This window comes from Nothoprocta perdicaria, unplaced genomic scaffold, assembly GCF_003342845.1.
Source record: "Nothoprocta perdicaria isolate Ctin4 unplaced genomic scaffold, notPer1 scaffold_340, whole genome shotgun sequence".
Lineage (NCBI taxonomy): Eukaryota > Metazoa > Chordata > Aves > Tinamiformes > Tinamidae > Nothoprocta > Nothoprocta perdicaria.
Genome location: NW_020455578.1, coordinates 135,935 through 149,518, shown reverse-complemented (window position 1 = coordinate 149,518; position 13,584 = coordinate 135,935). Strand labels below are relative to the sequence as shown.

At 50.1% G+C, this 13,584-nt stretch overlaps 1 protein-coding gene across 1 annotated transcript in view; it reads left to right on the top strand.

Annotated features, from left to right (window-relative positions):
- The first annotated feature begins 628 nt into the window (after positions 1-628).
- Positions 629-13,584, top strand: part of PCDH15 (protocadherin related 15) — a 129,784-nt gene continuing 116,828 nt past the window's right edge. Inside the window, exons 1-2 of the mRNA XM_026043910.1 lie at positions 629-730; positions 12,959-13,024. Coding sequence (XP_025899695.1) covers positions 637-730; positions 12,959-13,024 — 160 coding nt within the window. The 5' untranslated portion in view covers positions 629-636. The remainder of the gene's footprint in view (positions 731-12,958; positions 13,025-13,584) is intronic.

Sequence of the window (13,584 nt, the reverse complement as noted above, 5' to 3'; positions counted from 1 at the left end):
TGGGGCCACAGAAATATGATAATTSTCTTTACTGAAGCAATAAAGCAGAGCTTTACACAACTTCCTAGTGCTGTTTGCTCCACATATGCCTTGGAGTTCCTCCAGGCCTGTCTTGGCCAGTTTATTCTGCTGTTTTTACTGATTTCCCCCACTTTGCTGGACACGGACCAGCAGCCTGGCACATWGGCCCCCATCACGTGCTCGGTTCCCTCCAGCTTCTGCTGGGAGACGCTCTGTTGGGCGACGGCTTCGAACGCGGGGCCCCCCGCCGGCCTGTGGTCGRCAGGAGGCTTAATAAGCAGAGCCTCCCTGCTCCAGTTGCTTCAAAGCACTTGAAAGCAGCAAGAATAAAATATTTATTTGCTGGAAATGATGGCTGAGTTAATGAAGGCACCATGGGCCAGCTGCCTTGGAGGCTGCGCACGCACGGCGCTCAAACCAACACGTTCACAGCGATAACGTTGCTTGCTTTATGGCCTGTACTGTTAAAGACAATTGAGATACATATATATATATCGTTACCTAAGGTGAAGTTTGTAATTGCAMACATCTGCATAGGGTTTTTAATCGATGCACGTAGCAAGTCCTGGGTTTTTTTTTTTTACAGGCCGGCCTCGAGTGACGCGTGACAGGAAGATGTTCCAGCGGTTTGGCCTCCGGCAGCGCTCAGCCGTGGGGATCGCCGCCGTGGCCGCCGTGCTGGCGGCTTGCTGGGCCCAGAATGACGAAGGTAGGAGCCGTGGGGCGGGGACCCGGCTTGGAGGGAGGAAGGGGGGTGGTTTTGCCCTGGACTTGCTGCTTGGAGAAGGGGTTTGAGTGGTGATGTCCCCAGTTTAATCATCTGGTGAGTGCGTTTACAAAGCTGTTAACCTAGCAGACAAGATGAACAAAAGCGTAAGGCTGTAATGGGAACCAGCATTAAAATTTGCTCGTCGTCATCTTCAAAACACGTCCCTCGCCTTGCTCTGCTGCGAAACAGAGCGTTGGAGAGCTTGGAATGGTAGTTGGAGAGAAAAATGGGGTGGGCTGCACACCGAGCTGGGCAAACGCTTGAGGAAAGACCCAAAGTGAAGGTCCTTTAGAGAARTGGTGTTTTTGAAATCCTGAAGCACGGGATGCCGCTGCGATAGCCTGCGTTCATCCTCACTGGGTCTTTATTTAAGCAACACCAGAAATGGATTCTGCATTTTACCGGTAGTAATAATAGAAGGATACAAATCCATGATGGTTTTGGAGCAATTGCAAAGCAAGGACCTGAGTTCGACAGATACTTGTTCTTAATGAAGGCGTTAAGAACAAGGTGCAACTGTGTATTTATGGTGTCTGTAAGGAACTTACCTATATGTTGTTGGTGAGTCTTTGGCATTTCCCATAGGTAAGTTGTAATAACACATTCATATTTCTGCGCTGTTCTTGCACCATAGTTTTCCCTTAGAAAACTCCCTGTTCATAGCTACATGAGGGCAGCTCCAGGTAGTAACAGCTTTGCTTCTACACGGAAGCTGCCGTCGTGCTTGAGCGTTCCTTGTTTTCTTGCACCAAGTCAAGCAGGCCTCCCTGCTCTATTAGCTCCCTCCTGGATGGCCTTTTGCWCCCTTCTGTCCTCCAGCCTGGCCCCATGTTTTGGCTGCTGCTCACGATAAGCAAGAAAACTAATGAGACCTCGTGCCTCTGTGCACAGCGGCGTTGTGGCTGCCGCTCCTGACAGGAGGACTGCCTGGGCTGCCTGATGTGCTGCTCACCCTAACGAGCTCTCTTCTGATCATCATTAGCGGGCACGCGGGGCCGGGCGCCAGCAGCGCCATGGGAGGCCGGCAGCTCCAACCTGCATCGGGGTTTCGACTGTGAGGTTTAGGCAACCTGGCATCGCTGCTGGGGCAGGGAGGCGTCTTCTCAGCAAACGAATGTTGACGAGGGGGTTGAGCAGCAATTTCCATTTAAATGTCGCTTATTTAAAAGCCAGGAGTGGACGTACCCAGGGATGTTGCAGTATGTTGTTCCTCTGGCTGTTCGGGCACCTGCGCTGCCGCTTGGCTGTGTTTCAGGAGCTAATGGGAATGAGTGAACGTGGCATCACCTTGACAGGTGGCAGTTGCAGCCAGAAGTCCAATCGAGTTGTTTTTGCTTTATAAATGTTGCCTGAAGCCTTTTGAGGTCTTTCTTGGCTCCCTACATTAGAAGCTTGGAATCATCCTAGGAGAACTTTACAAAAAAACTTTAACTCGTGTCACTATGAAATGCAGAAGATGTAAAAATTCAGAATTTATTCATGTGGATCACGCTCCAAGTAAGTTTGTCTAATCCCAACAYCAAACTGTAGGTCCTGTCTGGAGAGAATGGTACAAGCCAGAACTTGCTTCCAGGCAACAAACGTTGCCTTGTTTCCAGCACCTGTTGTAAATAAGTTGAATCAGGAGTTGAGAATTACCCTTACTTGACATGAACTGGAGAAGGCCTCGAGCTCTGGCCGCTCCAGACTCTGTGAAATCAGCTGGAGCAGGATGTCTGATACCTTTGCAGTAGCATGGAGCAGTGTCCTAATGCTTCAGTATCTGGGAAAAATGAAATAGAAGTCACTTTAAAACGGTGTCACAGAGCTGGTTATTCAGCAAATGTCATCCACGTGACGAGTCGCTGCTTGGAAAAATTATTTAGAAGTAGATTTCTCAAAGCTGAATGTAAAACCATGTCCTACGCCTAACCCACTACACGTCAGCTACAGTAATATTTAGAGGGTGGAATTGTTTTTGCTCGTTAATTTCCTATGATCTTCCCTGGCAAAGCAGCTTCCATTGTGATGCCAGGAATCCCGCCGTGGGGCGAGCGGGTCTGCGGAGCGCGGCCGGGCCGGGCGCTGCCGCCTGAGACGCCTCCTTTGCTGCTCTTGCGCTGACCGAGAAGTGCTTCTCGCCGTGCCCGGGTGACACGCAGAGGCGTCTCACATTTGCCCTCTCGCTTTGCCTCCGGGTTGTGCCAGCAATAAACGTGCTCCGGGTTTCTTCTTCCGAGGTTTCRGTCAGATGAAATAGCCGCGTTAGGCCCTGTTTGTAGGGAATTCAGTCACCTTGCAGAGCAAAATTCCTTTGGGAACTTGATCTGCTCGTTGTTCCCCTTTAGCTCCCCTTTAGCCTGCTCCCTACTACCCTATGCAGTACCTAAGTACTAAGGGTACTGCATACCCTTACTGGTCCTCATCCATCCTTAGCAACTTAATCATTCCCCATAGGGCAGGAATAAAAATCTATTAGTGAAATGCAGTTCCTTGGCATCTGCTGCAGCCCCCCTGCTGTAAATAAATAATGATTTCCTTGTGAAGGAGATGCATTCAATGGCCATTCAACGGCCGGGGCTACTTGTCTGCATTCCTCTCTTGCTCCATCCTAGGGCCCGCCAGAACAAATATTAGCCTGGGGGTGGATGAGCAGCATGTTTAAAACAAACACACACRCGACTGTTGTCGTGTCCAGTTTGGCTGCCTCTGGGGTGCTCGTTCCAAGCAGGATAAATGTCACACGCGCTCTCCTCCCTCGGATTTTAGCTTAAAGTTGAAATGTCACCTGGAGCGGTGGGTGAAATGAGGTCAGCGGCAACTCTGTGTCTCCAGTAAATGCACGAGGAAAATGTGGAGTGAAAAGAAACAAGGAGGAGCGTTGGCCGCTCGCACTTGCGGAACGTGCAGTGGATGTGAGTAAGGGCCATGTTAGCAGCTCTGACACGGCGGGCCCAGCAGTGACTCTCTTGTGCAGAGTGAAAGATCAATCCTGATCGCTGTTCAACACAACAAAATACAACCACCTGCAGCACAACAAAACGCTGAATGGAGCCGCCCTGCTTTTAATTGCAGTTGTTAATTGGGTTTTAGTTAACGAGGTTGGCAAAATTGCAGTGAGGAACGGTCGCAAGTGGAAGCGTCTTGGTCCCTGGTCCAAGTTGGGGTGTTTCCTGGAGGGCAGGGAGAAGCAGAGCGGCACGTTCAAAGGCCCCCGCCTCTCGTCAGTGTCCCTATTTCTTAACCCACGCAGGCATTTATTATACAGTCCTTTTATTTCTCATCAAAAAAGGTTAGCGTTTGAATTGCGGCTGCTTTTGGCAGGCAACCAGGGCTTACATCTTAATATATGCTAAAGTCGGAATTACCTGCTTTTATTTTTTAACACTGTTTTTCAAAGATACAGATGAAATTGGACCAGATGCAAAACAGACTCTTCTAGTTTCAAACTTCTTTCTTTCCCCAAGTTTGCTCCCAGGGAGAGAAGATGGGCTCTGTGGAGGTAGCTAATTTAATGCCATGAAGCAAAAGGCCCTGGAGCTCATCCTGCTGCTGGTAGGTGGGTCCTGCAGCCCAGCCGAAAGTGGGTGATAGGAGGTTATTCACATACTCCTTCAGGGAATCACATGCACTGGCCTGGCTGCGCCGGGGAAGCATGGGGAAGGCGAGCGCTTCTTTCCAGCACGCCTTCCCAAAGGCTCCCGAGGGAGTCAGGGGCTTAGGATTCAGAATAACGTGGTCTTACACCCCATAGCTGGGTGACTGAAGGGTTCACAAATCACTTGAAGAGGCTGCTTTAACAATTAAATGGTTTTGGATCTAGATGCTTGACTGTTGGGTGAGGAATTGCCTGGGGGAAATGCTGTGAGATCTGCATGGCCAGTTGTCACCTGAGCCCCATCAGTGGCCCTCTGGGCAAGGAGGAGGAGTGCGGGCAGGGGCCGGCCTGAGGGCACCCTGGGCCCCTCGTTCAGGGGCCTGGGGTGTTCAGGGAAGCAGTAGCTGCTTTGGGTGCTCCAGGGCGTCTCAGCTGTGGCCTGCCAGCTCTGTCTCTTTGCAGCGTGGAGATGATCACAGTTGTGACGAGTGTTTTAGAGAGTGGCGGCCCTCCTGACACTTGGAGTTGAGCCAACGGCTTCTCCAAAGGGAAGGAACCTCTAGAGATCATCCAGTCCAGCCTCTGCTCCAGCAGGGACACCCAGAGCATGGGGCACCCAGTCGCATCACAGAATCACAGAATATTCAAGGTTGGAAGGGACCTCTAGAGATCATCTAGTCCAACCTTCCTGCTCAAGCAGGCACACCTAGAACAAGTGGCACAGGGTGGCATCCAGGCGGGTTTTGAAGACCTCCGGAGAAGGAGACTCCACAACCYCCCTGGGCAGCCTGTTCCACTGCTCTGTCACCCTAACAGTAAAGAAGTTGCTCCTCACCTGGAGACGGAACTTCTTGTGGTCCAGCTTGTGGCCATTACCCCTCGTCCTGTCGCTGGCCACCAGTGARAACAGCYTGTCCCCTTCCTCCCTGCATTCTCCCTTCCTGAACTCAAGGCTGCTTGATTAGCCTTCCTTTGAAGAAAGGCCTATTATGTGTTACAGGAGAGCATACTAATGTGGAGCAAAGGCTGGTCATGATCTTCTGGCCAAATGGCATGTGCGGGAAGGAATGAATTGCTAGAGCAAGGATTCCAGGCGAGTTTGGGAGATCTCCAGAGAAGGAGCCTCCACAGCCTCCCRGGGCAGCCTGTGCCAGGGCTCTGGCACCCTCACGGGGAAGTTATTCCTCATCTCCRTCATRTGGAGATGGAACTGCCTAGGTTTCAACTTGTACCCATTGCCCCTTGTCCTATCACTGGCCACAACTGAGAAGTGTTTGGCCCCTTCCTCACGACGTTCTCCCCTCAGGTGCGTAAACTGATCAGATCAGATCCCCTCTCAGCCTTCTCCAGGCCAAACACACCCAGCTCTCTTAGTCTTTCTTCATAAGATAGATGCTCCAGTCCCTTCATCATCTTTGTTGCTTCTGCATGTTAGCCCTGTGGATTTGTTGGACTACAGGYGAGTTAAAAGGTTGCATGAGACAAGTTGCATCTGAGCACCTGCAAGACTCAGCTCTTGGTCCCCTGCGGGAAGGTCCTTGGTCCCTGTTGGCTTAAGGTCTTGAAGAGCACGAGCTGAGCAGAGTTCACCCTGGTKTTGGTCTACTGGGCAGTTCCTTGGTCTTTGGGCTTTAATGCTCGTGACTGGAAGATGCTGCAGTCTTGATGCCTTTCCCCTTTTTCCATCCCTGTGGGAATTGATTTGTGACAAAACGTGACCTGTGTTCCGACCTATCCACCTGAAAGCGAGAAGGGATCTTTCCATCTTGTGGACACCAGGAGAACTTTGGAGCAAGGAAGTGTTGTGTAGTCCTGCTGTAGAGGCTGCAATTCCCTACAGCATCAAGTGAAAAATGCTCTTTAGCCTTTCTGGCAGGCAGGCCTGTGGTATCGATGTCTTATTTAATGGGAGCTGAACAGAACAGGGTGCACCGAGCAAATCCGGGAAGGGTTTTGTGTCCTGGAGACTCTCACCGTTATGCCTAGGGGTGATTGCCCAGTTTCATTCAGGGCAAATATGTTTTCATGAAATTGCTGTTGAAAAAGGAGAAAATGTATGTGGCAGAAGGAAAATGACTGGCAAAACCGAAGAAAACAAGTAGCTAGATTTGAAAAGAAAAATGCGGCTTGGTGTCTTGCTAAGATGTTTTAATCCTTTTCCCCCCATCCCCATCCTTTTGTAGAGCAGAAAGGCAACAGCAARCAGAAATCAAATACTCGAATAGCAGCCAGTTGTGGCCAACACCTAGTGAAACCTGGTTGCAACACGCTGGGCTGGAGGTGGGGAAGACAGATCCTGGCGCGGAGCCRCTCTGGGGTGGGGTTTGTAGGTGAGCGGGGTTCCTCTGAGATGGGAGGCTCCATCGGCCTCACGGGCACGTGCTCGGTGGCTCAGCCCTCGGGGCGGTGGGTGTTGAGGGAAAAATCCCCAGAGTGGTGCCTACCCCGAGCCTTTCCCTGTGCAAACCAAGCAGCAGCAGAGCTTATCCCTCCGCGCTGTAGGAACGTCTGAATGTGGCTTCTGCTTGAAGTATTGCCAACCACAGCCTTTCAGAACATGCCTTCCGTTTCTGAGGGATTTGGTATCTTGAAAAGCACCAAGTTGCTGGCCTTGTGTTTGCTTGGGGAGGCCTGGCTTTGCCTTCGCCTTCTTCACCTCCCCGGGCACGAGGGGACTGATGGAAGCTGGAGATCTTTACAGCAACGAGTGCATCCTGTGAAGTTAGTATCTTTATATATAGATAGACAGAGTATATAGAATATATAACTCATRTTTTCTAACTCTCTGCTTCTCCAAGTAGCTGAAAGCTCAGAAATAAAAAGTTTAAAGTCGGGCATCATGCAGCAAGTGGTATGAGCAGGAAGGTTAATTCTGCGTTCTTACCTTTTTACCTCTTGTTTGCTGATAAGGGCTGCGCACAGGACATGTACCGTGGTTTAACATTCATCTCTAGCTATTGTTCAGAGAGTACTTAAAAAAAAAAAAAAAAGTACCAAAGCTCCCATTTTCCAACATAGGTGGGGCAAAACTCTGCCTCACAGAGGTGACTGACCACATTTTGCTGGAGGGTCCCAGGTGAGATACTGTCACACAGTCTCGTCTGACTGTTCTGAATTACAGGACCAGTTCTGCAATTACTCAAGGCCCCAAGCTTTTTAAACAAAAATACATGGAAAAAAATGAAGCAGAAGGGACAGACGGTGCTGCAGGTAGCCGTTTTTTCAGCCGTCAGGTTGCAGCTTGTCATATGTTTTGGGGAACAGACTTGCATTGCAATTTCTGATTTTTTTTGCAGCAGTTACGTTTCCTAAAACATTTATCTGCTTCAGCAGTATGGTGGAGTTAAATGGAAATTAATGGCAACRCATGGGGAAGAAAATGGAAAATTAAGACTTCAGATCGGTTTTGAACAGATAGGATGAATTTATGCCAAGAKTTTAAAGTAAATATGCTCGAAACCTTCGAAGGAACAACTAACTTGGTCTATAGGCCTTGCATCCCTTCCCTCTTCCCCCTTTTGTTTTCTTCCTTCAGACTAAAGCATTTTGGAAGGTGATCACGGGTTCAGTGGGAAGGTGCAGGATAAAGGACAGCYGAAGCAGGGCTCCTGCAGGACACAGCATGGAGGCCGCTCCTCTCCATAGGTGAGGAGCTGTACTGAGTCAAGCTCAATGTCTTTCGTGCAGCCTAAGTTGACTTTAGGCGGCCACAGCAGCTTAATTATAAGTCCTAAGTTTGTTATGCGCCACTTGTACTACAGAGCTGCTTGGAAATGTGCTTAGAAAGCATTTTTGTTCCTTTTTACAGCTTGCTAGAGGGTTTGGTTTTTAGCATGTTTTCTACTCAAAACCCTTGCAAGTTTCTTTTTCAAAATCTGGACACTGCCAGACTCTCTGAAACCAGTGTTCAGTTCTAGTTGGKCTAGGATTCACCTGAGACATCACCAGGGCCTGCATTTGACACGCAGGAGGCTCCAGAAAACACGTAGCACGCTGTATTTCAAAAGCAGTCACCAGAGTCTCCGCTCACAGGCTGATCTGAGCAGTTCTGAGCACCCGAGGTGGGGAAGAGGAGGCCGCCTGCGGGAGAGGCCTCGGCTCCGTCTCGCTGCTCGCCCCGGCACCGCTGCGGCTGCCGCTGGCTGCGTCCTCAGCATCACCAGAAAGGTGCTTAACGCACAGGTGCCCGTTGGCAGAAGTCGTTTTTTCCTAACAAGAATGCAGTTCAGAAGTAGTCACTTGCAGGAGCATGAAATGCAAATACTCCTGTGCGCAGCAAAAATTTAAGATGTTCTAAATTTCATTTTAAGCTTCCTATTACCGTATTACTACCTCTTTATTTTATTTTGGCTCCCAGTCAGTTTGTTTTCCTCATCTGTTTTGTGCAAAAAGAGGAGTTTGCAAGGGGTGAATCTTACATCTGTGTCTAAAGTTAAAATAAAGTGGCTAGATAAATGTCATTTCAGTGGCAGTGACCTTGTGTTGAGCCCAAAGCCTAAAAGCCACAATTTTTCTCGTCAGGAAATTGGGAAGGTTCAACATTCATAGCCCATCTATAAGCACTTTAGCTCTCCCCGCTCCCATATTTTGGTTAATAAATGTCAATACTATTTTATTAAACCGTGCAGCATGTTTTAGGTATTTCCAACTGCTTTATCTGAGCTTCTTGTACTTAAATAGCAACATCTGCAGTTACAGAGCTAAAACAGCCTTTATTTCCCAATTGTATCTGGATTTGGTTTGATGCCAAATGGTAAATACCTTTTCACCCCCTTGAAGAGGGGTTTTATCTTAAGCACATCCTACAGGTAGCAGGGAAAGCTGAGACTTAACACTGTTAAAAAAGCTGTGAAATTTCAGTGCTTAATGCACAGCAGTTGTTAAAATTGGGTATAGTCAGTGTCAAAATATAAGCACTTCTTAAGGTATTACAGCTATTCTTGAATTGTCCAATATATTTTCACGGTCTTAAAAATTACTTTTGGTAATAGCAGTTTTAAGGTGCTGCTTGGCGTGGTGTCCTATCTGGATGTGTTTTGCAGGGGTTTCAGGCACAAATATGAGTTTAAAGAGACCCTCGCAGCTCCGAAGCAGCCGCTGGAACTGCAGGTCGTTTCAGTCTGAGCGAGTGTTGCCCACAAGACAGATGGTGCTGCTGTTTTTCCAAAGCAGTTAAAGGAAAATAGCATTGCGTAGACTTGCAGAGCAATTTCCCCATAGCAAACCCTTTATATAGACATTATATCTGTCCAGAAAAGTTAGGGGAGAAATAAAGTGTTGAAGTAAATCTGTTGTTTAGGTTGCACGTTTGCTACGGCTTAAATTTTTCTGAGGCTGTAGGAACAAGAGCTCATAATAATACTCTTATTTAGTGCRTGTCCTTTTTGTACTTGGCTGTCCATCAGCCTCAGCTTTCCTTGGCTGGGAAACCAAGCCCCAGAATAGCCCCAGTCAGTTGATTTTGCAGTTCGGTCCCAATCCTTCCCGTGCAGCCTTGAGTCTCACGCTGAGAAGTTCAGCGCGGTYGCCTTGCCTGTTGAATGGAAGCAATCCTGCTCCATTTGGAATGGACCAGGCGTGRTCTGGGATGAAATTCCCCCTCGTTTCTCCTTGGCTTCTGCAGTTGGCGTCGGGAAGTGCTCCAAGGAGCCCGTGAAAGCCCCTCTCACGGCCTTGGCAGGACGGAGCGGCTGAGGGGTGCATCGGTGAGGGCAAAGGCAGTGCCAAGCGTGCCCGAAACGGCCCAGCTGGGGCTCTGAATTCACTGGGAAACAAGGAAGGGCCTTTTCTTCCCTGAAAGTGGCTTAGTCACTCGGGTGGCTTCAGTGTGGRGGTCTTTACAGCTGTCTATGAGGAACCCCGGGCTGCAAAGGGCCACTTTTAGAGACTTGTTCATGGAGGGGTGCTCTGGATGCTTTTTGCATAAACTGTGGGTGTTATCTGAGTAATTAAGACTAATTGGGCTGTTYTTCACACACGTCTTGAACCAGAAGTGTGCATTTCCCAGCCGCGAGGCTTTGTGACCTGGGCCGGCTGTCATCTCCGTTCCGGGCTCGTGTCTCCCGCGCGACGTCTCTCCAGCTTCGCTCCCCAGCGGGTCTCTTGTGTGGCACGTGCACGGCCTGGCTGGGGTTTCCAGCCGGCGAGGGGGCRAAATCACGGACCTGCTCTTCATGAAAGCCCCTCTCCTTGAGCTGCTGGTGGTGTCGGAGCGTTAGCAGGGCTCGGGTTCGCGGGCTGCGCTGCCCTTAGCCGGCCATCCGAGTCCTGTGCCACCAATCTGAGTGCCTAACAGCTYCAAAAGACACAGGCTCCAAATTGCTTGTGGGTTTTTATCACCTCTCTCACCAATTCCTTTGTTTCTTTCCCTCTCCCAGTGGAGTTGGAAATGCTCAGAATTAACCAACCTTGCCATAAAGCTTAAGGAGAAAAGGCCAGGTTATGTGCTGGCCAGGGAATGATGCTGGTGAAACCACAGAGAGTCAATGCCATGTTTTCCACCCTCACCTCACAGGTTTTCATGTTGGAAATGAAATATTGGGCTGGTTCTTTGTAGGGCAGCTTCCCCCAAAAGTCTGAACAAGGTTCTTCGCTGTCAGCATTTGTGGTGGTGTCACTTGATCATGGGTTTGATGTTACAGGTGGCATCCCTGAGGCAACAGTAGCATATTCAGTAATTTTTGGACAACAAATACCCATCCAAAGGTGTACTTCCTTGGAACTGCTGTCACTGGATAGCTGCTGCATTTTGCAGTGTGGGAGGTGGCTCAGGAGTGACGTTGGTCTCGCCCAGCATTATGTGAAGAGGGAAAGGGGGAGGAGAAGTCTAGAATATTTCAAGGAAGCAGAAGGGGATGTTTTGAGGAGCACTAGCAGGCCATAGAAAGGGCCCAGGTAAGGAAACGTCCTGTGGCCTGTACCGTTTGCCTTGACCCGGGGCACGATGACTTAGTAGCCAAGCCGATGGCTGAGCAGGCACCTGCTAATTTGAAGCTACTGGTGGCTTCAGCCCTATTCCTTCCTCGTCGGAGACTCTTTGGGATGAAGGGAGCTTTACAAAGCTGCAGGGCTGTTCTTGGCAGTGAACAAGCTGAGGATTTTCCCCTAATCCTCTTTCTATATATATCAGATAAATTGGCTTTAGGGCCTACCAGCGTGCAGAATACAAGTGGACGAGGGTGCCTGTAGTGCTGGTGCTCAGCGAAACCTGTGCCTGTGGGTGAAGGTCAGGAACAGGCAGCAGCGGAATTAGGGTGCAGAGCCTCCCGCCCCGCTCAGCAGCCGCCTGTCACTGCTGCTCTCGCAGCGGTGCTCGAGCTGAAGGAGGAGGCCGAGCGCGCTCACCTCCTGGTGTCGGCAGCCCTTGGGTAGCGAACGGTTCCTTGGCAAGGCACCTCTGGTGCCGCCGTTGGCTGTGGTTGCTCCGGTGGGAGACCGGACAGAAGGGAACACMCGTGGAATTTTCCCCATACGTGCCCAAAAGGCCGTTGTGGGAAGGCAAGCACTGAGAAAAGCTGCTTCTCAGGAGAAGTCCAGGGTGTCCTTCACGTAAGGCCTGTGTCACCCCTGCAGTTAAAAAGTTGCCCCTCAGTTGGGCTCTCAGGTAAGTGCATTGCTGTGTGGTGGCTGCATCCCAGCCAGGAAGAGAAACTTCCCTCAAGTCGCTAGTTGTGGAGTTGGAGGAGATCGCRATAAATGTGGGTTCTGTTTTAATCATTGATTCATTTGTTTTGGAGACCTTGCTGCAGCCCGCCATGCGCCGCGGTGCAATTGCTGCCGTGGAATTGCACCTGCCCCCCACGCTTGTCCCGCTGCTCCCGAGGGCCCYGGTGACTCTGCCCGCTCTGCCTGTACTGCCTCTCGTGCCTGCGACGCTCTCCTTTAAGCTCAACAACCAAATCTGTCTTATTTTCTTTCGTTACTCTGCTCTGCTTCCATTGACGGCTCTAAACTTTTGACTCCAGACTGGCAATATGAGGGTAAGATGGCAAAACCGGAACTTCCTGAGCATTGCTCGTCTGTTTTGAGTTCCATGTCTGTTTGTTTTCCCCCTTGAAATGCTGTGAACGTGCTGCTTGCTCCCTTTAGCTAGACCCTGTTAGATGGGAGGCGATGCTTTGCTTTGGTTTTGAAGCTTTGCGTCACACCTCTGTCACTGCTTTGGGTTCACTTGCCCTCATCTTATCTCTGCCCCAGAGGGCTTGCGCTCCCCTGTGGTGGCAAGGGGATTAGATGGCCACCACACCATCTTCTGTCCCTATGTGTCCTGGTGCCGTGGAGAGTGAGGCTCACCTAAGAGGCACTGTGTTAAGATTATGCTCCTTAGGTTTTGGGTTTAGCCCTGGATCAGCATCTGGGCTCTGCAGTCCTTTCATTGCATAGTCTCCTTGGCTTTATGAGGTTCTGGCAGAGGAAAGGAGGAGGGAACAGCTCAGATCTTGATCCTCTATCCGTGTAAACTAGCCTGCAGTTGTAGCCTATACCCTATTTAAGCACCGCGTGTCTCCAGGACAGTAGCTTGCTTGAAGAGACAGAGCCACGTAAGACCCTTCCTTTGGCATGAGGCCTGACTTGTCTTCTCCTCTTTATAGACTGCAAGTTGGCCAGGACGGGTCCTCCAGCCACAATAGTCCCCATCGACGAGGAGAGCCGGAACGGTGAGTGAGCCGCACTCGGTGCCRCCGGCTGCTCCGCGGTGTCCGTCGYCCTCGTGCCGAGCCTGACGTGGCGCTGGTGCCGCGCAGCAGGGAGCCTTCCTCTCTGCTTCCCTTCACCATCCTCGGCAAGTGATGCTGCCAGTCGCGGTGCCCAAGGTCAGATGCGGGGGGATAACTGGGGTGTCGCGGCCACTGCTGAGGTGGGCGCCTACTGGCAGAAAAACTTGGTTTTCCTAGTGCTTAATCTGGCACTCGCACTCAATAACTCTTCTTTTAGGGAGATCTGAATGCCAATAAAAGTRATTTGTGCAGTATTAGGTTTTAGAAAGGAAATGGGAAAACGGTAAGTAAATTAGTGACTCTAGGTGGCAGCTCGTGTCATCTTGTGTGCAATTATCAACTTGGGTCAATACCATGAGCAGTCAGTTCTCCTTTATACACCTTCTCTAAAGGTCTGTCTTTAGTTTCCCTGCATTGAATGGTGCTCCTCAAAGTTGCGTCTTTCCCAAATCATGTTGGCTGGAGAGCAGCAAAGGGTTTGTTTTGATTTTTTTTTTTTT